Source organism: Podarcis erhardii (genome assembly GCF_964252035.2).
Source record: "Podarcis erhardii genome assembly, chromosome: Z".
Taxonomy (NCBI): Eukaryota; Metazoa; Chordata; class Lepidosauria; order Squamata; family Lacertidae; genus Podarcis; species Podarcis erhardii.
This window is the reverse complement of record NC_138504.1, coordinates 26595207-26618887: the sequence shown is the minus strand read 5'-3', so window position 1 is coordinate 26618887 and position 23681 is coordinate 26595207. Positions and strand designations below refer to the sequence as shown.

At 44.6% G+C, this 23681-nt stretch overlaps 1 protein-coding gene and 1 long non-coding RNA gene across 6 annotated transcripts in view; one reads left to right on the top strand and one right to left on the bottom strand.

The window, feature by feature from the left end:
• Positions 1-23681, top strand: part of LOC309333616 — a 39841-nt gene that overhangs the window by 597 nt on the left and 15563 nt on the right. The gene's annotated exons all lie outside the window — the stretch shown is intronic.
• Positions 10975-23244, bottom strand: SERTM2 (serine rich and transmembrane domain containing 2). The gene is made up of 2 exons (XM_081847335.1): positions 22451-23244; positions 10975-15730 (listed from the first exon to the last, which is right to left on the bottom strand). The coding sequence occupies exon 2, from the start codon at positions 15199-15201 to the stop codon at positions 14923-14925; it is 279 nt and encodes a 92-aa protein (XP_081703461.1). The 5' UTR covers positions 15202-15730; positions 22451-23244; the 3' UTR covers positions 10975-14922.

The window sequence follows — 23681 nt, the reverse complement described above, 5'->3', positions numbered from 1 at the left end:
GCCCTGACAAACCTTTAAACCTGGCTTTAAACCTCTTTTGTTGACCACCACCACTACCCTTCCATTTTTAAGTTTGGAATAGAGTACAGTGGTACCTCAGGTTAAGAACTTAATTTGTTCTGGAGGTCCGTTCTTAACCTGAAACCTTTCTTAACCTGAAGCACCACTGTAGCTAATGGGGCCTCCCGCTGCCGCCGCCGCACAATTTTTGTTCTCATCCTGAAGCAAAGTTCTGGGTTAGCGGAGTCTGTAACCTGAAGCGTCTGCAACCTGAAGTGTCCGTAACCCAAGGTACCACTGTAGTTGCTTTGGAAGACGATAATCAGGCATCCGCACAACATGACCAGTCCAAAAAGTTGATGCTGAAGAATCATTGCTTCAACACTAGTGATCTTTGCTTCTTCGGAGACACCGTTGATGGAATCTTTCGAGGAGTTGGAGATGGCGTTTATAAGTGGTCCATGTTTCACAAGCATACAGTAAGGATGGCAGTGCAATAGCTTTGTATACAAGCATTTTGGTTTCCCTGCGAATGTCAATTGGGAGAAAGCCGCACTCGCAGAGCTCAGGCGATGCTGGATTTCAGCATCAATGTCGGCCCGTGTGGAAAGATAACTGCCCTGGTAGGAGAACTGAATGACACTTTCCAGTGTTACACCATTGATTTGGATTTGTGGCGCTGCAGAGGGGTTGTTTTTGTGCTTGTCGGTGCAGCACTTTGGTTTTTTGGATGTTGAGCGATAGGCCAAGCTTTTCGTAAGCTTCTGCAAAGATATTTAGGATGGCTTGGAGGTTATCCTCTGAGCGTGCACACACTATGTTGTCATTATCATACTGAAGCACTATGACAGAAGTTACGGTAACCTTACTCTTTGCTTTCAGCCTGTTCAGATTAAAGAGCTTTCTATCTGTTTGATATATGATTTCTACTCCAGTGGGGAGTTTCCCTTTGACAAAATGTAGGATCATGGCAATGAAAATAATAAATAGAGTGGGAGCGATTACACAACTCTGTTTAACACCTGATCCCACTGTGAATGGTTCACTTTGAGAGCCATTGTTATCTGTGATTGCTGCTGTCATAATATCATGGAGGAGCTGAATGATGTTCACAAATTTATCTGAGCAGCCAATTTTGAGAAGGACAGTCTATGGGGCATTACGATTTACAGAGTCAAAAAGCCTCAGTCAGGTCAATAAATGCCATATACAGTGGTACCTCGGGTTACAGACGCTTCAGGTTACAGACATTTTGGGTTACAAACTCCACTAACCAGGAAGTGGTTGCTCCAGGTTAAGAACTTTGCCAGGATAAGAACAGAAATCGCATGCCAGCAGCAGCAGGAGGCCCCATTAGCGAAAGCACACCTCAGGTTAAGAACCGTTTCAGGTTAAGAATGGACCTCTGGAACGAATTAAGTTCTTAACCCAAGGTATCACTGTGCAGGGGTTGGTTTTGCTCTCTGCATTTTTCTTGAAGATGTTGAGTGGTGAAAATCATGTCCACTGTCCCCCTAGAAGGTCAAAAACCATTTTGGGATTAGGAAGGGTAGCCTCGGATATTGTTAGAAGACAATTTGCTAAGATCCTTGCAAGAATTTTGCTGGCCGCATCTAATAAAGAGATGCCTCAATAGTTTCCGCAATCCATTCTATTACATTTTTAAAATAGGTTGATAATTTTGGCATCCCTAAAGTCTGCTGGGATCTCTTCTCTTTCCCAGATTTTTTCAATGAGCTTGTGAAGTTGTTGTGTAAGTTCAGTTCCAGCCACTTTGAAGACTTCGCCAGGTATCCCATCAGGTCCGCTGGCTTTGTTGTTCTTCATTTGGTTAATATCTGTACACAATTCTCCCAGATTTGGGAGCTCATCTCTAATTTGTTTTTGTGGAATTTGTGAGAGGACCTTAACAGCCATGGCGGAGTTGCAGTTAAGGAGATGCTTGTAGTATTCTTTCCAGCACAGTGTAATAGCTTCTTTATCTTTTAGAAGTGTGGTACCGTCTGTTGAGTGTAGGGGGCATACGCCATGAATTATTGGCCCATAGATGGTCTTTGTGGGTTTAAAGAAACTCTGTGCATCATGAGTGTCGGCTAAGTGCCAGATTTCTTGAGGGTTTTTTTTTTAATCAACCAGGTGTTCTTTAGTTCTTCTTTGAACCTCAGCCTTAGCGTTGGCATAGGTTTTTTAATTAGTGGCACAATTTCTTTCTTCCTTTTTTTGTCAGTAATGCGTTAAATCTCACTGTCATTCTCATCAAGCCGGTCCTGCTGTTTCTTGGTTTGGTATCCAATAGTTTGTTCACAGGCTGCAGTAATGGATGTTTTTAGCTTGGTCCAGTGTTCCTCGATGCTATCTGGGAACTCCAAAAGCAGATGGTCCTTAAGAGTCATTTGGAAGCAATCCAGTCACCTATCAGTCACCTGACATCACATTTTCCTGGCATTACATTTCCTTGCCTCTGTGGTTTGAAATTGAACAAAGGAACAGCACTTTGCAACACCAACCATCATGGCTGCTGTTGCAAAGGCACCACACTAACAGCATAACACGGTAAATAAAAATCAAAAGTCAATGGCTTTTGAAAGCTATGGATATATATATATATATATATATATATATATACACTTTCTCCCCTTTGAAAAACAAATGTGCACCTGCAAACAGCTAATCGGTTATGATAAATTAAAGATCTCTGGACAGAAAGTACATAATTTTATGCATCCACTAGATGACAGTGTTTGTACACAAGGATAAATCCAAAACCAGCAGAGGTACGGTAATGTTACATGGACCAACTGAAACATCACAAAATAAATATGTAAAAATATAAACAAGTAAACCTTTACTTCAGAATAATTATTATTCAGTCTAAATGTTGTTGTTGTTTTAAGATAGATTTGTGGGGTGGGGTAAGAATCTGAATGAAAAGTCCAGACTGCAGACTTAATAGAAGAAGTAATGTTCACACTGAAGCTGGTCTAAACACCCAGTGGCAGAAAAAGTAAACACATTTTTTCAATCCTCCCTGATGTTAATTACTCCCTGCTGCTAGAAAACTAGTACCACAGGGAAATGGTCCTTTCTCTCCAGATATACTAGTTTTCTATTTCTAAGTAATCTGAGTAGGTGGGAGGGAGCTATCATAAGCAGCATACCCCAATTGTAGCCTTATGTAGTATCATTTCCACTATTTCCAGTGTTTGAGTTGTGAGCACATTTGCTTATCCAAGCACAAGTGCACAAGTGGGAATTAGTAGCAGGCTTGGAGGGACCTCCAAGTTTGCAGAAGTACAGAAAACCTTAAAGAAAATCAAGTGAGTCGGATGAGAACTGAGCATGCTCGCAGGCCACAGAGCGCTGGCTGACTGTTGAGGGGCTGGGGGCTGGAATGGAGTGTTCTGGGGGAGAATATGATGGCTGGCTGGCTGAAACAGTGAAGAAACCCAGGACTTATCCCTGTTGCAACATTTGGTCGTAGGCAGGGCTGGCTCACCCATGAGGAAAGTTGAATCAACTGCCTCAGGCAGCAGGATCCATAGGCGTGGCAGATTCATTTTTAAATATGTGGACTGAATCAAATTCCTTCCCTATTCCTACCCAGTAGGTGTGCATTGCTGAACTGATCATCACAGTCTTAATACACCAAGTGCACGAAAAATTATTTGTTCCTCTCTGTTCATTTGCCCTGCCACTGCCTCCTTATAGCTTAGGTAAGGTGGATTGATTTTCAGTGCTGGTGTTCAGGCTGCAAATGTGTGCAAAAGTTACTTCAGCTCTTGTCATCATACTCTGAAGGGATTGTTCTTGTTGCAGTGCATCCTTTTAAAACTGGAATGAAAAGTGACAGTTGTTGATTCAAATAGAAGCAAATTGCCCTCTGTTAAGGTTTAGAACTTGATGCAGTTAGTTATGGGGTTTTTTTAAAAAAGCAAGTCTCATATGTGCATTTTGGGTTCTGAATTGGCAGCTATGAAGAAAATGTTATCCCACAGAACAGCGACTGCTCACGTAGCAGAGCAAAGTTAGCCTTAGACAAAGTGTCAATCATTGCCTTTCTCCCTTGACCAGATTGTGAAGCCCACAGTGACCCTATTATCTGTCCAACACAGTGGCGTAGCGTGGGTTGTCAGCACCCGGGGCAAGGCAAGTGATTTGCGCCCCCAAACCCGTGGATTTGCGCCCCCTAACCCTAACCCCCAGATGTTGCGCCCCCCCTGCACCCCCCACGCTACGCCACTGCGGAGTCGTCCGCCATCCTGAGCCAGCGGACCGACCGATCGCTCGCCCGCCCGGAGCCGCTGCGGCCGGAGAGCTGCGCCCGATCGCTCTGCGCCCTCTGCCCGCCGCTGGCTCTAGGCCAAACCCCGGGCCCGACTCGGGAAGCAAATACCGTGCATGAGAGGAAAAGATGCGCAAACCCCCGGCGCAGGCGCCCCGCTTGTTGACACGGGAGGGGAGGGGGGGAGAGGAAACGCTGCTGGTGCCGCTGCTCCTCGGCAGCGGCTCCTCCTCTTAGCCCGCCCTGCTTACATTTGCGCCAATCCCCACCCACTAAAGCCTTCGCGCCTCCCAATGGGAAGCCTTGCCGGGCGGCGGCCTCTGCTGCCTGAGAGTTCTAAAGCCACGCCCACTTTCCCAGAGACTGGCTGTTCTGAGGGATCCAGGGCAGGGCCGGCGTGTGCGCGCGCTTCTTGCTGCCCGGGCGCTTGCTCTAATCCCGCCTTCCCTGGGAGGGAGGGACGGCGGTGGCCGCGAGCGTCTGGGGTGGGGCGCGCGCTGGCTCTCCCTGGCGGCCCCCGCGCCTGGCATTCTATCAGTGCGCCCGCCCGCCTCCTCTCTCTTTCCCCACCCATCCTCCACGTGCTGCGCTCTAACCCGGAGTTAGAAGGGAATTAGAACACGCCCCCCGTGTGGGGTGGTTTTTTTTTTTGCTGCTTCTTCTTTTTTTAGGGCTTTAAAGTTATGCTTAATATCTGCAACACATTGAGTGCTCGTCCAGAAAAGTTGAGACTCACCCTCCAGTGCTATGCTCATGAGGCGCTTTCCTTCTCGTTGCTTAGGACTTCGTAGCAGCGGGGGAACCGCCAAAAAAGCCCCTTCGGGCGCGCGGGAGGAGCGAGCCGCCCGCTTTCCCGCCCTCGCCGGCCTCCTGGGGCGCACGCAGCGCTCGCGCCCTCCGCAGCCCGCCCAAACGCGCGCCAATGCCGGGCGGGCGACGCGCCCCCTCCGGGAAGCGCGATGTAGGCGCCGCTCCTGCACCCGACGGCCTTTTCTGCAGGGCTTCTAGCTGCAAGCGAGTGTGCGCGCAGAAGGCGGCGCCTGGGCTGGGGAGCGCGCAGCCTCGTCCTTTCCATCGCAGCCAGCACTGTGAGAGAGAGAGTGAGCCACCAGGACCAGGTAGGGGCAGAGAGCTCCGAGTGCGCCCCCAAAAATGTTGCGCCCGGTGCGGCTGGCACCCCTTGCACCCCCCACGCTACGCCACTGGTCCAACATACATTGGGGTATGCAGTCTTATATGTTAACTCACTTGCATTTTGGGCTGCCCTGGAGTGGCCACAGCTCAGTGGTAGAGAACATGCTTTGCATGCAGAAGGTCCCAGATTTGATTCCCCACAATGTTAGCTGGAGTTGGGAATGCCCTCCATCTGAAACCCTGGAAAGTTGCTGCCAGTCAGTGTTGACAACACTGAACATAGACTAATGATCTGACTTGTTATAAGATAACTTCCTGTGGTCCTGTGTCCCATCACGTATCTCAAAGAGCAAGTCATAGCCTGGGTAAAGCCTGTAGAGGTGCAGCCCAAGCATGGCTGACCTGTGGCCCTCCAGGCAATTTGGGACTCCAATTCCCATCAGCCCCAGCCAGCATGGCCCATAGCTAGAGATCTGCATGAAGGTGGTCCTTGGTTCAATCCCTGGCATCTCCAGGGAGGGCTGGGAGTGTCCCCTGTCTAAAACCCTGGAGTGCCACTGCCAGTCAGTGTAGACATCACTGAGTTAGATGGATCAATGGTCTGACTCATCACAATACAAGGTGCCTTCTTCTCTTCCTTGGGCGTGTGGGAGTGCTATCTGTATGTAGAAAGGGGAGAGGGCTCAGTCTTGCCCTTCGCCTTGGACATGAAAATGTCTTACCCAGACCTTGCCAAAATGGTCCTTGGGGCAACTTTTCAGCAGATTCTCTGAGTATGATTCATTCCTTTAAAAATGGGAAAGGCCAAAGACATAGCAAAGAAAAAGATCTGGCTGACTTCGGGATTAGTAGCGCACAGTGCACTGCTGGGGATATATGTCATGTCCCTTATTGTTTTCTGTTTGTAAACAACTTGCCCCAAGGTGCTAATTAGCTTCAAGTGTTACATACCGTGATGTGTGTTTGTTTCCATACACAGACCGTGGTGGTCAAGGTGAGTGAATCCGTTTAGTTCATTAACATTCCAGATTCTATGGTGGCTTGTCAATGCTGTTGAGGTGATCTTATTTTGCTGGCGGTTTTGTCCCAGATCAGGAGCTCTGCTCTTTCATCAGCGTTAAGATCCTTAATTCTTCACCATGGCGCTACTTACTGCTGATGTACTAAGCACAGTAAATCAGACTCAATAACGGTGCATTACTTCAGCTTTTGGGGGAAGCACCCTCTCTTCTGTGTCTCTTCTGCATTCATTATCCCATATAAAATTTGCCTTGCAACCCTGTCAAACAGATGCACACCATGCTGCATTCTAAACTGGCTTCTTGTCTGCGCACGGATCCTGTGCAACGTACTTTAAATGACCTTCAGTTGCATGGCTCCCTCCCCATCTTTCCCCTCTTAAACCCCAACACATCTCTGTCTGTGACCATCTCTTATCCTGTTCCACCAGCCTCAAACACCAGAAAGTGCCATGCTTCTTTCTCTCTGAAAGCCCCTTGCAGTAGGTTACATTCACACAATACATTTAAAACACTCTTTTACACTTTAGCTGCCCCCTCTAAGAATCCTGCAGTTTGGTAAAGGGAACTGTGAATTATTAGGCAACCTCTCACACAGCTACAGTTCCCAGCACCCTTAGCAAACTACAGTTCCCAGGCCTCTTCATGGGCTGTTGAAGTGGCATATGAATGCTTTAGTAGGGGTGTCGCCATTGTTGTTATAACCATCTTGTTCCCATATTGTGGAAAGGCAAGGTAAATGTGTTAGCATTGTGCATACTCCAGCACAAGGGTAGCCAACGTGGTACCCTCCACATGTTCCTGGACCTGGACTACAACTCCCATCAGCCCATAGTTAGCATGCCCAATGGCCTGGGCTTCTGGGAGTTGCATCATGTTGACTACCTCTGCTCCAACAATTTTTTTTAATCCTGCATAAATGTAGCACCATCAATGAGCATCAAGGGACAGGCAGATTTCAGGATTGCAGGGTCTACTTTGAGCAGTGAGCTCCACCAACCAGGATTGATGCAAAACAGTAGCTGAGGGTGTTAGAGGCATTAGTGCACCCCATGTATTATGCTATGGAATAACCTTATCCAAGTATTAATCTACATCTGTGTAATGGCAGATTGGAGATCCTAATGCAGAACTAAAAAACAAAACAACAGCATCATGGCCTGCTCCAATTTATACAGTACCAATTTATACAGTACTCCCATTTCATAGGCTAGGAACACTGAGACTATGTAATGATTAAACAAAGAAACCAACAAAGAAACTAACTTGCAATTTTATGAAACAGAAAGTTGTGCCAGCACCCTTAAGCATAAAGTTCCAGTTTAAGGGAAGGCAACAGTGAGGCTCAAAGAATAGAGAGTTTGTCTATGAGTCAGACTAGTAAGATTGCATAGTAGTGTGTCTTAGTTGTTGCTCTTCTTAAACGACTTGGACTCAGGGGGAAACTGCTTGTGATCTACTGCAAATTGCCCAGAGATCTTCCAGTAGATTTTGATGTAGCTCCTGCCCTCCCCTACCAAAAAGAAAAATCCCTACCTGAAAGAACTAAGCTGATGCTATATGAGAGAATCTTCCCCTAGTTTGGCCTCTCCCATTAAAGTGGCTGTGATGAAGAGAACCAGGATATTGTCTCTGTGGATTTATCTGGCACAAATGAGCACCAATTACAGTGTTTACTCACCACTGGGGGTTTAAGCCATCATTTTGTCTAATTATGGTGTGAATGGCACACTGAAAAAAGCCATCCTTCTTTAAAGAACAAATCCCCCAGGAAATCCTTAAAACCTTGAATACCAATTATAAAACAGTTCCCAGCCTGCCCATCAGAGAAAATATGTGCCAACCCAGGATCACCTTTGTCCCCAGGTCTATGTGAGCATCACTTGAGCATAAACAAGGGTCCTCCAGATTGGTTCCCCTACCCCTGTGCATTTTGCAACATGTTATTGATGCAATAATAGTTTATTAGAGATAGATTTATACTGGATCATCCACACACCATTCTGCTTTATTAGTTGTTCCATGTTGCTTCTCCGAAGCTGTTTCATTATTGCTGTCTGAAGGGTCACCATCTATTTATTTATTAAATTTATATCCCTCCCTTCCTCCCCAAGGAGCCCAGGGCTGCAAACAGATACACAATTTAGAAGCATAGACAAAGTAAAACATTCTAAAACCAGATCAGGTCTAAAAATGATTATAATTAAAAACATCGAAAATGAGTTATTATTAAAAAAACATTCTTCCATTCCATGATCTTGCCATTGCCAGGGACAGTATTCCTCAACCTCCAAATGCCTGGGTAAACAGGAATATTTCCACATTCCTACTGAACATCAATAATGATGGAGAGAAGTGCACCTCACTAGTGCGGGCATACCACAACTGGGAAACCACATCTGAAAAGGCCCTGTCATATAGGTCAGTGGCAATGCACATTTCATTCTGCAGAAAATCTGCCCTGCAATGGAGTATAAGCAACAGTTCGATGGTAATTTACATTTACCTGGTTAAGAAGCCTCCAGAATCTTCAGTGAAAAGGTTCAGGTAGCCTGTACCCCTGGAGAGCTCCTGTCAGGCAGAGTGGACATGCCTGTGCAACATTTCCTTATTATCCATTATTTATTTAGAGCATTTGCTTCCCACTCTTTGGCTGAAAGTGGCTTTAAAAAAAAAGGTAAATGACCCCTGACTGTTAAGTCCAAAGCGAATGACTCTGGGGTTGCTGGGACCGAGCAGTGGGAGTTCACCCCGTCACGGGGATTCGAACCGCCAACCTTCTGATCGGCAAGCCCAAGAGGCTCAGTTGTTTAGACCACAGTGCCACCCGAATCCCTGCCAAAAGTGGCTTACATGCACTCAATTAAAGCAAGACAGCCCCTCCCCTGAAGGCTTTTAAATTTTTTTTAAAAAAAGACAGAGAAGGGAATAGAGGTAGGAAGGGAAGGGGGGTGGAATCAAACTCAGGAATGAATTCTTCAACACTTGTTGAACACAGTTAACGGGCAGTGGTCCTTGATGGTGCTGGTGCCCCAGTAAAGATGATGGAACGAGCCTTCTGCTTCCTATCTCCTCCACCAGTGACGGACTGTTTCTTCATGGTGCCCAGGGCAATGAGACAGATTGGAAGGGCACGTGCCTATTGTGTTCTCCTCACACCACCCTGCCAGTGTCCCCCAGAAAAATGTGTCTGGGTCCATCACCCCAGCAGCCCCCCCCCCCAAGCTACACCCCTGTCTTCTACTGAGGCATTTCTCTCTGCTGGGGGACAAAGCTAACCTGCTGCCTTGGGTACAGCCTCTTCCTACCCAGGACTCACCTTTAAATCAAGCATGTATTTGAGGACCCATTTCTTTTTTAACCAAGTGTTTGTATGGTGGTAGTGCTGTTCTTGCAACCCAACTTACTTCAGGTCACTCCCTAGTAGTGGCCCCAACTTACCAGTTGAAGACCAGTGCAGTAGATGTTGCCATCTTGTCTTTCCCTTGTGCTGAAGTAAGATTCAGCTTCCCGCTTGGTTGGCTTCTGTCTGTGAGCATAACTTTATACTTCCTCTTAGGCAGAAAAATAGTGTGTTGAACCGAAGTGAAATAATCCAGAAGGCCTGCAAACGTCATCTTGGTAGTCAGGATAACCCCAAAAACTAATGAGTAGTTGTGGCAAGAATGAGCTCATATATGTCTATGTCTCCTTGCTTTGATATATGCTAACTGGCTTGCTTTGATACTATGCTTATCTGTGCTGTGTTGTGCTGTGCTGTACTATGCTTATCTTAGGATGCTGGGCTCTAGGCTAGAGAGGGGAAATGTTTTGGATAGCTGCCACCTATGACCTCACAAACTAGGTGTGATGGGAGATTCGGGGCAAACTGAGGTATCCTTTTCTGTGCATAAAGGATTTATGAATGTTTGCTTGGGTGTGGACAAGTGGTGATGACCTCTCATTATTACAGTGCATCCTGCATCTGTAAAGGCAGTGAGGCTCCTTTCTGCCTTACTCAGAAAATACACCTGACACCCTCTTACAATTCTCCACCCACCTACTTCCCCTCCTGCCCAGATTGGTTAAAACTTCCCTGTTGAACGAAATCCAAACCTTGCTGCCCTTTTCTGATTGTTTGATTCCTTTTGTGGGGTAGTATTTAAATTATATTTTAAGCTGCCCTGAGTGATTCCAAATGCATTGGAAGGGCATGGCAAGGTGTGTGTATGAGTGTCTACATTTTGCAAATAAAGAATTGATAGAAATGAACAACAACAACAAACTGTCCCAAAGAAAAGGTGAATGTTCTTTGGAACCACATGGTGGATTCCCAATGCAAGAAGATTCCCACCCTATCACCTCCTTGGAATATACATAAAAGCAACTGGACTGAATAATGGACCTTGCCCATATACAGATCAAGGGGCAATATTGGTCCAGGTGCCTGGAGCACTTGGTTGACTTTTCATCCAAACCTGACATTCCCCAGCGTGGTGTTTCGAAGGCTCACACTATGCAGTGACCAACCTCCCCTAATTCACTAAAGGACACAATACATTAGACAGGAAAATATGGATATTTATAATGATAAATAGGATTGTAATTTCTGACAATGTTAAGTATTAATCCTGCATACAACATATAGTTTAATATACAGTCAGGTTTTTTTAAAATTTACAATAGGGGGGGAAATCTCACAGGTAATTCTCTGATGGTTACAGTATATGAAAAAGAACTCATTGTGCTGAACACCTGCATGCAAAGCAGATACTATGGCCTTGGCTTTCTTTCAGTGCTTTGGAGACCGAGCTTAGGTTGCACAGAGATAATTGCTTATCAAAAGGGTTGCATAAAGCTGGTGCTATGGATATAAATAGGAGCAGCTGTATTCTAGTAGTCCCCCACCCCATACACAATATTAGCCCAAACTCCCAAGGGAAAAGTAACACCCCATCAAGAATGAACCATGTGTGTGTATTAAAAATAGTGGTTGAGGGGAAATTAGCATTTAAAGGCAAACCTGCCTCATTCAAATTTTCCAGAACAATAAGCAAACCCAGTCATCTCTGAATTTTGCAATGCAGATCTCTAGACAAGTAATGTTGTACAAAACTGCGTATACTGCAGCAAAGTGTGCATGACAATGCAAATATTAGTAAAAAATAATATGCACAAACATATTAATTTAGGGAAAACTGCTTTGCAAAAAAAAAAGTGTATTGGGCAAAATTGTATACAAATGTGTATATTGGGAGAAATTCCCACTAAAATGCTGGTGAATTTACTGTATTTAAAAAATACAGTAAATAAATCACAAACTAATACGGACATGTGGAGAACCAAACTTAGGACTGAAAAAAAATGAGAAACTGGGAGGAGAAACTGAAATGGACAGATTCACCCATCTTTTGTTTGAAAACAAAACAAAACACACCATCATTTCCAGAGCATTGGATGAAACATGGTCTTGTTATTGTCATAAGCAAGAGTGTCTGTATGACTGCTAATTTTAGCGTGGCTCACATTTGGGGAATTTGCACTTCATGGAGAGAGGGGAATTGGCAGATGAATGCTATATAGTAGAATACCCTCTGGGATTTTATTTCTAGGCTAGATTGCAAAATGGAGCTGAGATTAGTTCATGTCCCTGAAATGTTACACACCTAACACAGATGGCTTTGCAGATATCACCTTCTAATGAAAAAAAAAAAGAGGACTGCGTTAGCTGATTAGTTGGTGTAATTCATAAGCACACGGCTATACAGATGGATTCTGTTGCTGCGTAAGCTTTAGGTGCTCACTCTGAAAGAACATTTAAAAGAGATATGCTTGTATATTGGCAATAATACCTCTACTCACCTGCTAAGAATAACCTCCTGAGTGCTGCCCCCCAAGACCCATTATAGTTGAAAGACTTTTATCCACCTTGTATATTCATTTATTTGGCAGTGTCAAATTTTCAGGGTAGGCATTGCTGGGTGCTTATTTATCAGGCCCCATTTCCCAGAAGGGACCCCATTGCCCACTTTTAGAGTCCGCAGGCTCTCCTCCTTTCCTTTTTGCAGGCACTGCCCATTCACCTTGTTCAGCTTGCTTGCCAGCAAGAGCTGACTAGTCTTGCACTTTGATGTCATATTAATTTTTTGGAAGCTGCCTAGAGTGGTTGGGGTAACCCTGTCAGATGGGCGGCATATAAACAAATAAATTATTATTATTATTATTATTATTATTATTATTATTATTATTATTATTACTACTACTACTACTACTGCTACTACTACTATTCCCTGTGTCTGTTTTTATGAACAAGGTCCACACAAAAGAACACATGGACAGGGAGTTGCAGCAGTAGCAAGGAGGAACGCCAGTTGTGGGGGCAGAAGGGGCTTCAGCTCCCTTAATATTTCTAGGCAGGAGCCTCCCCCCCCAAAAAAAATATTGAGGGGGCCGCCATCCCCCGCTGCTCCCAAGCGAGCGCTCACACCCACCCTCAGCTGTGCTCCTGAGCCAGGTCTGACCTGGACGGCAGAGAGAAGCAGGAGCATTGTAGCTGTTTATTGTTTCCAGTATCAGAGGTGGCATGCCAAGAGGGTGGGATGGGGTGGGGTGGGGATCACAAGTGGGGAGAGTGCTGTTGTGCTCATGTCCTGCTCATGGGCTTCCCATTTGCTGACTACCATGAGAATTGGGTGCTGGATTAGATGGGTCCTTGGTTTTATCCAGCAGGGCTGTCCTTTCAGAGGAAACCACAAGGCACCAATTGGTACCATAGTCACATCGAAAGCCAAGAGGTCTCAAAGATTTGGGGAAGGAACCTGAAATAGAGGGAATAGTATCCAGATAGATTAAAGAAAGGGTGTATTTTAGCATTATTATTTTTCAGTTGGAGCCAGTGCAGGTTGCCCAACTCATTGATAGATTGGCAAATTAGTGTCCAAAAGTGTGGATGTTATTTTTGCCAATCCAGAGATCCTAGTGCATAGGACACATACACAACAGTTCCTGTTAATTTTAGTGGAACAAACTAATCTGTCCAATGGGGATTGGCTCCTGCAGTTTAAGTGAACCAGGAACTCATTCTTTAGAGTTGTTCTGGTCTTGGAACAGAATGCTGTACTGGAATGTGTATATTGCAGGAAAGCTAGATTTTGCAAATCACTTGAGAGAGAAAGATTTAGGATTTCCTTGCTTTCCTGTGGTGAGCCATGCAGAATTACCAAGCCACTGTTCATGTTAGCAGAGACAGAATCTCTTTGGGTGCAAAGATGACCTTCAAGAATACATCACTCACACTTTAGTTCCTGTATTATGCACTGGTTCTGGTTATAACCAAGAAAAGCTATGAAGCTATATAGTATTTAATCTTGTGGTTAATGCTCATATTGCTTCTCATGCTCTACTGAAAAATTCTCCTGCATTTCTCCCAAGAAATTGCATTAAAAAGAATCTGTGGGGAGATTCGTTTTGTTTTTGTTGCACTTACCTTCAAGGTGGCCTAGAGTTGTTTGTGAGTATGCTTTATATCACTCTACAAATCATCTCCCCAGTAGTCTGTGCTCTGCAGCCTTCCTGGGTGCCCTTCCTTACAATGCCATGACATCATCAGCTGGGCTTTTCTTAAGGTATGGGAAGGTGAGGAGGCTGCCCACTGTGCACCTGACAACTGTTGTTGTTTTTAAGTGAAGTCTTTGTACTTTTAAAGAAATCAGTGTGGAAAGGTTAAAAAGGAAATATATCTCTTAGAAATAAAATCTGTAAGCACAGCAGTCTCAGGTACTCAGTAATACTTTTCCTAGGTTTCCCATGCTTCAATTAAAACCCAGAAATAAGTCATGAAGTAGTTTTTCCCATGGGGCTCTTTCAGAAGCACAGGCAGCTAGGGAGGCTGCAGAAGCACTGAGAAGTGTTTATTGGAATGAAAAGCTCCCATACCACCCAAGGGTGTCTCAATCCTACAGCTACCAGAATTCTGAAGAAGTGCTCAAGTGTCCTGAGAATGAAGCAGATAAACCTGCAACCTCTTTCACAGAGGGAGAAATAGGCAAACAGGTTTTGATACAGTGCTAGTTCCTTCTATTGCTTTTATTCATCGTTAAGTCCTCTATTTTCTCCTGCAAAAAAACCAGTCACCTGGGCTGTTTTGGAGAGCTCTTACCATTCCAGAACGATGAGTACAGGGCCAGATTATACCAGCTCATTATAAAGCAGCTTCATATGTCTATATGTAGGTTGTTTGAAACCAAACATCACAGCACATGCTGCTTACAGCTCTTAGTGTCAAGCTAAGCATGCTGGATTCTTGTCTTGCCATTTTCAAGGCAAACTGAATTCTATGTAGAATCACTGAGTTGGAAAGGACCTCAAAGGCCATCCAGGCCAACCCTCTGCCAGTGCATCCCTCAAGGCTGTCCAGAACTTCCACTCCACACGCTCCAACATATGAAATTGGTTTCTCATCGCAGACAATCTTTTTTTGCAACCAGTTGCTTCCCAGCCTCCAGCCCACTAAGTACTGGGGATCCTGCCATGCATTTCAACATCTGTAAACTGCTGGATGTTCTCGGTGCTCTCTGGAGATGTGGTAATAGGGGAGATGACATGTTTCAGACGCAGGAGCATGGTGAAAAGTAGAATGAGTAGGATGGCCAGTAGGGTCAGAAACAACCCTACATACATATACAAGTTGGAGTATTTATCTGCATTTGCCACTCCTGTAGCCAGGGTTGGGGGTGGGTGGGCACGACCAGTAAGATTTCCACGGAATCTGAAATAGACCTCAGTCATTTCTTACTCAGGCCTTTTCCATTTTCTCTGTTCACTCATGAATTCCTTACTTCTTCTTTGATAGTGTCTTAAAGATTAGATTAGGAGGTAATTCATGCATCAATATTGGATGGGCTGAAGTCTTTGCCTTGTATAGAGGAATAGTTCTCATCAAAGGGTCATCTTCTCACATGGCTTTGCCTAAGGAAATGGCAGAATCAATCAAAGGTTCCTTCTGGGTGGTGGTTTTTTTCTACTTTTTAAAAAAACCTTCCTGGCTGAAAAATATTTGTGTTCTCTTCAGTAAGGAATAAACGTCTCAATGGAGTTTGGGGGGTAAGGATCTCCTACCAACAGTGTCACCCAATGGCTCACAGATCCATGAGTTACCTTGCAAAAGTCTGCTTTGGTTACTTTGGGAAGCAGACTCCTGTCTTCACTAGAAGGCAAACATCAGTGACTATATTCAGAAGAACTAGTCTGGTCTTTTTCCACTTCCCACCTTCAGATGACCAAAATGACAGCAGTACCAGTAGCCAACATGATATTTCTATAAAGATATAAAAAGACACAGAGAGAGACTATATTATTAAGCAAACTTTCACATAATCTCTTTGATTGTAGAGAATCTCTTGGTAATAAAAGGAAAAATTATTGCGTTGCCAAAATCTGTACTCACAGTTTCTCATAAGTTCTCTTCCTCTGCAAATAAGGCTTCAATTTATCTGCTTCATTCTCACAGTAATTTTTAAATTCCTTTAGAACTTCCTTCAGCCTTGGGTTTTGAGCTTCCCTTATCACTGCAATGTGGCCAAAGGCTAAATATTTGGCCAGTTCTCTGCAGGTTCCCATGCTGTCCACAGTTCCTGATCTGAGAAAAATGTCTAGGAGGAGTTTTCTCAGGGTATTTTTCCCATGAGCTTTGACTGAAGCATGAGCACCCTAGGAAAGCCTGTTTAGCGCAGACAACAGGAGGGATGATTTGCAGAATGAAAGGGTTGCATCCAACCAAGTTCTCAGAGTAGACCTGCTGAATTTAATGTCCTTAATTTAGCAGTCTCCATTAACTTCAATGGTCTACTCTGAATAGGGCTAGCATGAGATACAACCCAAATAAATCGCACTTGCAGCCACCTCTCAGCCACCTCAGCAATAACAGAAGCACACCCAAAACCCTATACCCAATCCATTAGAATTTTACTGATTGCCACCCCCACCCCCCACCCTGTTGGATGCAATTTCTTCTCCCAGTAATTGGTAGAAAATCAGGGGCAAGATTTATTGTTCACTTTTTCTTTTAAAGGTAAAGGGGACCCCTGACCATTATGTCCAGTCGTGGCCGACTCTGGGGTTGTGGCGCTCATCTCGCTTTATTGGCCGAGGGAGCCGGCGTACAGCTTGCGGGTCATGTGGCCAGCATGACTAAGCCGCTTCTGGCAAACCAGAGCAGTGCACAGAAACACCATTTACCTTCTGGCGAACCAGAGCAGCACACGGAAACGCCATTTACCTTGCCGCCAGGGTGGTACCTAATTATCTACTTGCACTTTGACATGCTTTCAAACTGCTAGGTTGGCAGGAGCAGGGACTGAGCAACGGGGGAGCTCACCCCGTCGCGGGGACTCAAACCACCGACCTTCTGATCGGCAAGTCCTAGGCTCTGTGGTTTAACCCACAGCGCTACCTGCGTCCCTCTTTTTTTTTTTGCACTGCACTAATTAAAAGATATAGGTTGGCTGGCCAGATTCCAGTTCACACTTGAAAATGAGAACATGTAGGTGGGATGGGATCACACCCATTGTCCTTGCTCTTGCACTCTTATGTGTATTCAGCACACATATAAACTGTTCTGTGTGTAGGCGCCATACAAATGGTCTATTCCCCCTGTCATACTGACAGAACCCATGGATGTACAGTCTGTACATGTATAAGCTTTTCCAGATGTTTTTATGAATGCCTGTCGGAAGCAGGAGCAAAGATATGCTACCGAGGAGTTCAGCCTTGCTGTCATTTTAAAAATGCTCTTGAAGGTTAAGCCCAGACTTGGAACACAAAGAACAAAGTTATAGTTTGAACTTGTGACCCTCCTTAGTGCATAAACCAGGAGTGAGTCTTGGCAGTAATACATGAGAACTCCTGTACATAATAGTACTTTGATTATTTGCCTGGTCTATACCACAGTTAAGTCATCCAAAGCACAATCTTAATTACCTAATCTAGCCCTGCCAGAGAAAACTCCATTTGCCTTATTTAACACACTGTTAAACACATTCTATACGCACGGAGTCAGCCATCAGCATCCTTAAGCATTCTTCAAGGCGTGGCTCCTACAGCTCAGGTAGAGAGTACTATACTGTATTTACTCTCTGAGATCTAGCAGTCTACTAGATATCTAAGGACTTGCATAGATAATTGAATTACTGTCTAGAACATGCAGGTTAAAATGGCATAAATAAGTATACCCATTTAAATATGGTGATCGGACTACAAATCACACAGAAGTTAAGTAGAGACAGCAAACGGGATCTGCAACAAAAGTTTGCAGTATTGCTCCCTAACAGGAGCATGCTTGAGTCCTTTTCAGAGTTGCAGCCAGCCATGCCTTTCTCCATGATACCCCAGCTGTGATGGCCTCAAGCCAGCTCATTCACATTCCTCTACACCTTAGCTGCCACTGAAAATGGTCAGTTGACATTAGGTGGTAGTTGTTGTTGTTGTTGTTGTTGTTGTTGTTGTTTCAGTACTTCTGCAAACTTCAAGGTTCCCTTGAGCATCCTGGTGTCTCCCTCTTGTTTCGCCTTACTAGCAAAGGGGTACCGAGTTTACTATTGGAGGAAGCAATTGGATCCTATTGAATATCATGATATGGGTTGCAATATGGAGAGGTTAAATGTGATTGCAAGGTTCAGGTGTTTCTGTACATTATAAGCACATACAGTGGTACCTCGGGTTAAGTACTTAATTCGTTCCGGAGGTCCGTTCTTAACCTGAAACTGTTCTTAACCTGAAGCACCACTTTAGCTAATGGGGCCTCCTGCTGCTGCTGCACCGCCAGAGCACGATTTCTGTTCTCATCCTGAAGCAAAGTTCTTAACCCGAGGTAATATTTCTGGGTCAGCAGAGTCTGTAACCTGAAGTGTATGTAACCTGAAGCGTATGTAACTCTAGGTACCACTGTATATCAATAGAGTAACTAAGGTAAATACATTGGTAAGCATAGGTAAGAGCCAGTGTGATGTACCGGTTAAAGGGTTAAACTAGGACCAGGGTTCAAATTTCCACTTAGCCATGAAGCTCACTGGGTGATCTTGGGCCAGCCACTGCCTCTCAGACTCACCTACCTCACAGGGTTGGTGTGGGAATTAAATGTGGCGGGGGGACGGGGAGAACCACCTTGAGCTCTTTGGAGAAAAAGATGGGATATAAATGCAATTAATAAAAAAAATGAAATTAGAGGAACTAAGATGAGAGGGAGGGGGTGAGTTTGGAATGCTGATAGTGAGCGGTGATTGGTTGGGAGTTTTGAAAGGGAGTTTGAATATTAGTCTGAGAGGGTTTGGAGTCGAGTTGAGTTGACAGCGGAGTTGCATTTGGGGATGGGTGGTAGACTGTGTGAGAGTTGGTGGCGGATGTAAAGCAGGGTTAGTCATCTAATATAGTATCAGTATTATAGTAGCTACTGTTGTATATAAAATAAAGCAACAAATAAGATAAACAGATTGAAACTATGTGCTTAGGTACAATCCTCAATCGCACAGCCATTGTTTATGATTCCTCTTCCATAAATTAATTGCTTTATACCACATGCCTCATACTTTGCTAACATTAGGGGAATTATTATTATTATTATTATTATTATTATTATTATTATACCCCACCCACTTATTCAGATAAATATAATTTGGGGTGGAAGCAGGTTATAGAGTTACCCATAAGAAACACAGCTCAGAGCCATACATCTTGTTAAGAGTGAGAAGTGGTACAGGGTGGTTTTGGGTGGTGACAGAGCACCCCCTGGCAGAGGAGGGTGTGTGGCATGACAGTGGTGACAGCCACCTCTCTTGTCTTCTGCAGCTCTTTCTGCTGAAAAAGGCAGAGTTCACATCAAATCCTAACAGACCATTTTTGGTAATGAAATAATATGCGTCACAGATGTTACTTCTGAAAATTAGGTGGCATTATGTTAAAGTTATTAACCTGAAGTTCATGTGTAATAATCAATTACGAAACAAGAGCCCCAAATTAATGAGCCTCTACAAGGCACTTCTAATAAATGGAAGAGATTAAGGAGTGGAGATAATTCAATGAGGCTGGGAGTTTAGCATGGATGCCTGTGATTCATTTTATGCTCCAGTCTTAAGAGTAGTTGTTCAGTTCCTTGCAAGGGAAGAATCTGATTTGCTCACAAAACTATGTGTGTGCATGGACTTCCTGCCTTGTCTTCTGTGTCGGGGAATGCTCTGTGATGAGGGCAAGAGGGAATCTTCATGCAGAACACCTCCTGACTTGTAGAAGATTATAAGGAATGCCACAGGGGAGGCTTTGCACATATGGATCAAATAAATTCTGGGGGAGTCAAATCAATTTGAATGAATAGACCCAGCTGAAAAGTCTGTGCATGCTTCCTTGCACAAGGGCTTCCTTGTTTTCTTTTGCTGAAGAGCCCATTTCTGTGCATACAATAGAGTTTCTTTTTGTGAACAGTAAAGTTCTTGTAGGGAGCATGGTAGGGCTACAGATAAACCCACTCTGCAAATGTTCTTTTCTGCAGAGGAATCAACTAGATCAGAAGGGCCAGGGGCAGAAGCCATAAGGGTGCTGGATCCATCTGTTAAGAGTTTGGGTGTAATCCTTGACGCCTCCCTTTCCATGGAGGCGCAGGTTACAGCAACAGCTAAGGCAACATTTTTCCATCTTTGCCACATTAAACATTTAGTCCCTTACCTTTCCCGCCCTGATCGGGCCACAGTGATCCATGTGACAGTCACCTCCAGGCTTGCCTACTGTAATTCGCTCTACGTGGGGCTGCCCTTGAAACTGTCCCAGAAACTTCAGCGGGTGCAGAATGCTGCAGCGAGGCTCCTCACGGGGTCCCTGCCATGGGTGCATATTCACCCAGTGCTTTACCAGTTGCACTGGCTCCTGGTGGAGTATAGGGTCAGGTTCAAGGTGCTGGTCTTGACCTTTAAAGCCCTTTGTGGCCTAGGGCCCTCATATTTACAGGACCACCTCTCCTGGTATGCCCCGCAGAGGACCTTAAGGTCCATGAATAACCATAGTTTAGAGGTCCTGGGCCCTAAGGAAGTCAGACTATCCTCCACCAGGGCCAGGGCCTTCTCAGTGATGGCTCCGACCTGGTGGAATGCTCTGTCCCATGAGACTAGGGCCCTTCAGGATTTAACCTCCTTCCTTCGGGCCTGTAAGACAGAGCTATTCTGCCTGGCCTTTAATTTGAACTCAGCCTGATCTTTTATTTCCCTTCTCTTCCCTCCCCCTGCCCTTTTATGAAGATTACCCGCTCTGAGACCCCACAGCTAATTCTCCCCTGGACTCCTCACTGGCCCAAGTAGGACCAATTCAGCCAGCTAGCCCTGGGGATGATCTAATGCTTATTTCCCCTAAACTGATTTCTGAATTTTGAATTTTATTGTTATTCATGTTTTTATACTGTATTTTATGCTGCTTTTACAATTAAGTGTTTTAAATTTGCTGTTAGGCACCCTGAGCCCAGTTTTTGAACTGGGAAAGGTGGGGTATAAATAAAAAATTATTATTATTATTATCCAGACCCTATCACCAATCCTGAGCCAGAGGCAGAGTCTGTTAATCAGAAGTGCCTTGACCTACAGACACTCGCCTTGGAACCCCCCTGAGCCAGATCTCCCAAGGACAGTATAGCCAAATGTCCTACTTTGCATGAGGAGTGAAGAGTCCAGGTGTTGTTGGACTCCAAGTCCCATCATGCTTGACCATTGGTCATTCTGGGGCTGATGGGAGTATTTATTTATTTATTTACTTATTGTTTCCGTTTATAGACCACTTGCTACCAGAAGATCTTGAAGTAGTTTATAGTGAATAAAACACACACACATTCTAGTGGTTCCAGTGTTGAACTCGGAAGAGATCCAGGTTCAGATCCTCACTCAGTTATGAATCTCACTGGGTAACCTTGGGCCAGCGGCCTTCTCTCAGATTAATTAACCTCATGGGCTTGTGAGGATAAAAGAGGAAGAACTTTGAATGCTACTACAACATGACACCTTTATCCCATATTCGAAGATTTGTGGAACTTTCCGCAAAAGTAATCCTCAGTTAAGCAACTCACTGTATGCCTAACTCTATAGTGAGAATGCAGAACCTGCAACCCTCCAGCTGTTGCTAGATTCCAACTCCCATCATCCCCAAATGTTGGCCACACTGGCTGGGGCTGAAGGGAGTTGGAGGCTTCCTTCAACATCTTCTGGAGGGTGGCAGGTTGTCCACAACTCTGCTTTTAAAAGATCACAATTCCCTGTGCTCCTGAGCTAATTGCCCCTAAATGCCCCTGCATACAAATGAAGAGGGGGGGGGGGTATGGTTCCTGCCTTGCAGGGTGCTGTACTTGATAACCCTTGGAGTCCCTTCCAACTCTACAATTCGGTTTATTTATCCCCAGCTCTAGAGATTGAATAACAAGACTCTTCTTGTTAGCTAAGCAACTGCAGTAAACATCTTTCTTGCGGTTACAAACAAGTCAGCCTATCTTGTCTTATTCTCACCAAGCACAAACAAATTAACCATCTTTTTAAAAGGATCACTTTTAGCATTTTAGGTTAACTCAGATTGGGATGATTTTTAGAGTGGACAGCATTGTATTATTGTGAATATTTGTGGAGCTAGAAATTAAGTCGTACTGCTTGCAGAAAAAGTTAGTCAAAACACTCTGCTGCTGTAGCATTTAGTGTCTTTTTGAAGGCCGCCTGTTCCCAAAACAAGCTGTCTGGGCTTAATCTGACTACTGAAATCAATACTTTTGCTTAGCTCATTTGTAGCACACATAATCTCTTTACTTCCCCCTGAAAAAGCACAGACACCAAGAAAATTGATACCTCAATGCATGCTTTTTTTTAAAAAAAAAGAAACCATCAATTGGAAGTACTAGCTTTCCTTTTTTGTTGGCAGATAGTCTATTTTCTCCTTTCATATCAAATGCATAAAATAGCACATTCTTCTAACTAAGCCTTGGCACAGAGATAAAAACAGTTGGATTTTGACAAGTGCAGCCAATTACCTTTCATCGTAAGCAGGAGCAGAGGAGTGACCCCTCAAGACACCTCCTTGGTAGGTGTACCCTAGATTGCTTTCTGCAAGGTGTCCTGGAAGCATCCCCTCTAAGATGCAGGTGCTTTGGAAGAAAAAGAGACCAGCTGTTGTTTTGTCGCTTGAGCTGGAAGACTAGGCTTTCCAAGGAGAAAGTACACTTTCCTCTCGTCTCCTTTGCATGCCAGCATTTTGCATTGCGACAGGCAGAGGGGCGCTGCTTAATTCCTTAGACGCTAGTTGATGGTCCTGCTCTCACTGTGCTGCTGATGGTTTTCCTGCACGGGTGAGACAGATCCATATATCTTCTGGATGGCTGAACCACAGCAGCCTCCGTCAACCGTCTCTCTCTCTCTCTCTCTCTCCTCCTTTTGCTTCTATAGGCAACAGACACAGTAAGCTGGGAAAGGTATCTCTCCAAGCGCAGCTATGCTTCATCAGTAGGGAGAGAGAGAGATGGAAAAAAAAGAAAGCTGCCAACAACACTAGTAGCAAAGTTTCTATAAGCCTTTATTAATTCCTTCCATGCAGCAGGCTGGTCCTTTTCCCTCTAGGCAACCAGCCACAAAGCAGAGGCTTAGATTTGAAGGCAATGATCACTCTCTCATTATGATTTCTTTTATAAAAACAAAACAAAAAAGAGATTTTTAAAAAAACATTTTGTAGGATTGGAGGCATTCTTTTTAAATATATAGTCAAACAAGGCATGCAAATCAGGATGTTTTTCAGGGTTCCACCCCCACCCCCAGGGCTTTGAAAACCTTCAAAATAAAGTAAGCGCAATACATCACAGCCAATGATATTTGCGCCACATACCGCATTTTTTGCTCTATAAGACGCACCAGACCATAAGACGCACCTAGTTTTTGGAGGAGGAAAACAAGAAAAAAAATATTCTGAATCCCAGAAGCCAGAACAGCAAGAGGGATCGCTGCGCAGCAAAAGCAGCAATCCCTCTTGCTGTTCTGGCTTATGGGATAGCTGCGCAGCCTGCATTCGCTCCATAAGACGCACACACATTTCCCCTTACTTTTTAGGAGGGAAAAAGTGAGTCTTATAGAGCAAAAAATACGGTAACTTGCAAGTTTCCTCCCCTTCTGTTTGTATGCAGCCACATTTGACAGAATGAAATCCTGGTTGCTTTCAGGTGTAGAGCCATTTTCAGCTTCGGGGTTCCCAGTTCACTGCTATAGCATGCAACT